Raw genomic sequence first — 1,437 nt, forward strand, 5'->3', positions numbered from 1 at the left:
ATTTAGAAGATAGGCTTTTTCAAATTTCTCCATCATGTTTTTAAATTCAGAGAGCCAGCATGATCCCATGTTGCTTTTCTTCCCCCTTCTACTTAGAGCTTTATTTTCATGACAGTGAGACAAAAATGTTTTGTCAAGTTGAAATCTGGCATTGATTTGATGGTTATAGAGTTTCAGATTTAACTCAAAATGTTGAAATGCAGCTGCTGCTTATTGTAAGCCCAGAGAAACTTCCTGGGTGGCAGGAAGTTGAGGGTAGAGGGAAGCTTTGTAATCACCAAGTAATTTGAAATATAAATAACTTTTGATGTGGTGACTGTAAATGCATCAGACCACAAGGACCAGATTTCCTCTTGAATACGTGTGAATTAATGAAGGAAGATAGGGGCTTTGGTGAAGGATGCTTTATATTACATTTATATTTTGTCTGTCTAGAAACAAACGAGAGATTTGAGTCTGAAATCATAACTGTATTCTCCCATTTCTATCTAAAATGTCTCTCTTGTGGGTCATTTCTTGCAAGACGGTTCATATGGGGAAAGTTAAAAGATACAGACTACTTGGCCAAATTCCATGGCTATTGTTTCATGTGTCTGGAAGATTGAAAATGCCTGTCATCCCAATTATGAGCTGTGGATTACCATTTGGGCAATTTGTCATTGCTTTCTTTTTCTTGAAAACATAATTTTTTTTTCCTTCTTAGGTATTCCCCATAAATGATGAGCCACCAATCCTAAAGGCTGACCTCATCCCCGTGATGCATTGCTCAGAGGGCGATGAGGTGGTCATCACCTCTGAATACATTTTTGCTACCGATGTGGACAGTGATGACTTGAAACTGATATTTATGATTGCTCGAGAACCTCAGCATGGGGTAGTGAGAAAAGCTGGAGTCATGGTGGACAAGTTCTCTCAGGGAGATGTTATCTCAGGGGCTGTGACGTACAAACACACAGGTAAGTGACAGCATTGTGACTCGTTTGCGTGAGGAGAGGCAAGCAACATGACAGAGTCTTAACCCCACTCCTTACTGTGGACTCCAATAATCTAACAGTCTTAATGCTTGCTCCCATTAAAAAAGAAGCAGCAGCAACAGCCGCTATCCCATTGTTCGAGTAGGATCACCATTCTTAGAAGTATTTCTGATTTCAGTAATATAATGAATTTCAAAGCGTGGAAGAAGAGCAGGTGTTATTGTTGCTCTTTTTGTGATGCTTCCACACACACCTTCAGTTCACTCTGGGGGTGTCTTCATCCTCAATTTGGTCAACTTGACAATAACTTTATTTGAACATTACAGCTTCTGGATCCGTAAATCGTAACACCATAACAGGAATATCTGAAGTAAGCGCCCTAAGATAATGATATCATTAATTTTAAAAGTTTATTGATCACCATCTAGCTCCTAAGAAATAACTGGCCTGCCTTTTAAGTTCC

General features: G+C 39.2%; 1 protein-coding gene across 1 annotated transcript in view; it reads left to right on the forward strand.

Annotated features, from left to right (window-relative positions):
* Nucleotides 1–1,437, forward strand: part of FREM1 (FRAS1 related extracellular matrix 1) — a 169,140-nt gene that overhangs the window by 85,530 nt on the left and 82,173 nt on the right. Inside the window, 1 exon segment of the mRNA XM_019664409.1 lies at nt 704–956. Within this exon segment, the coding sequence (XP_019519954.1) occupies nt 704–956 (253 nt within the window).

The sequence above is a fragment of the Hipposideros armiger genome, unplaced genomic scaffold, assembly GCF_001890085.2.
Source record: "Hipposideros armiger isolate ML-2016 unplaced genomic scaffold, ASM189008v1 scaffold_422, whole genome shotgun sequence".
In the NCBI taxonomy this organism is placed as follows: Eukaryota; Metazoa; Chordata; class Mammalia; order Chiroptera; family Hipposideridae; genus Hipposideros; species Hipposideros armiger.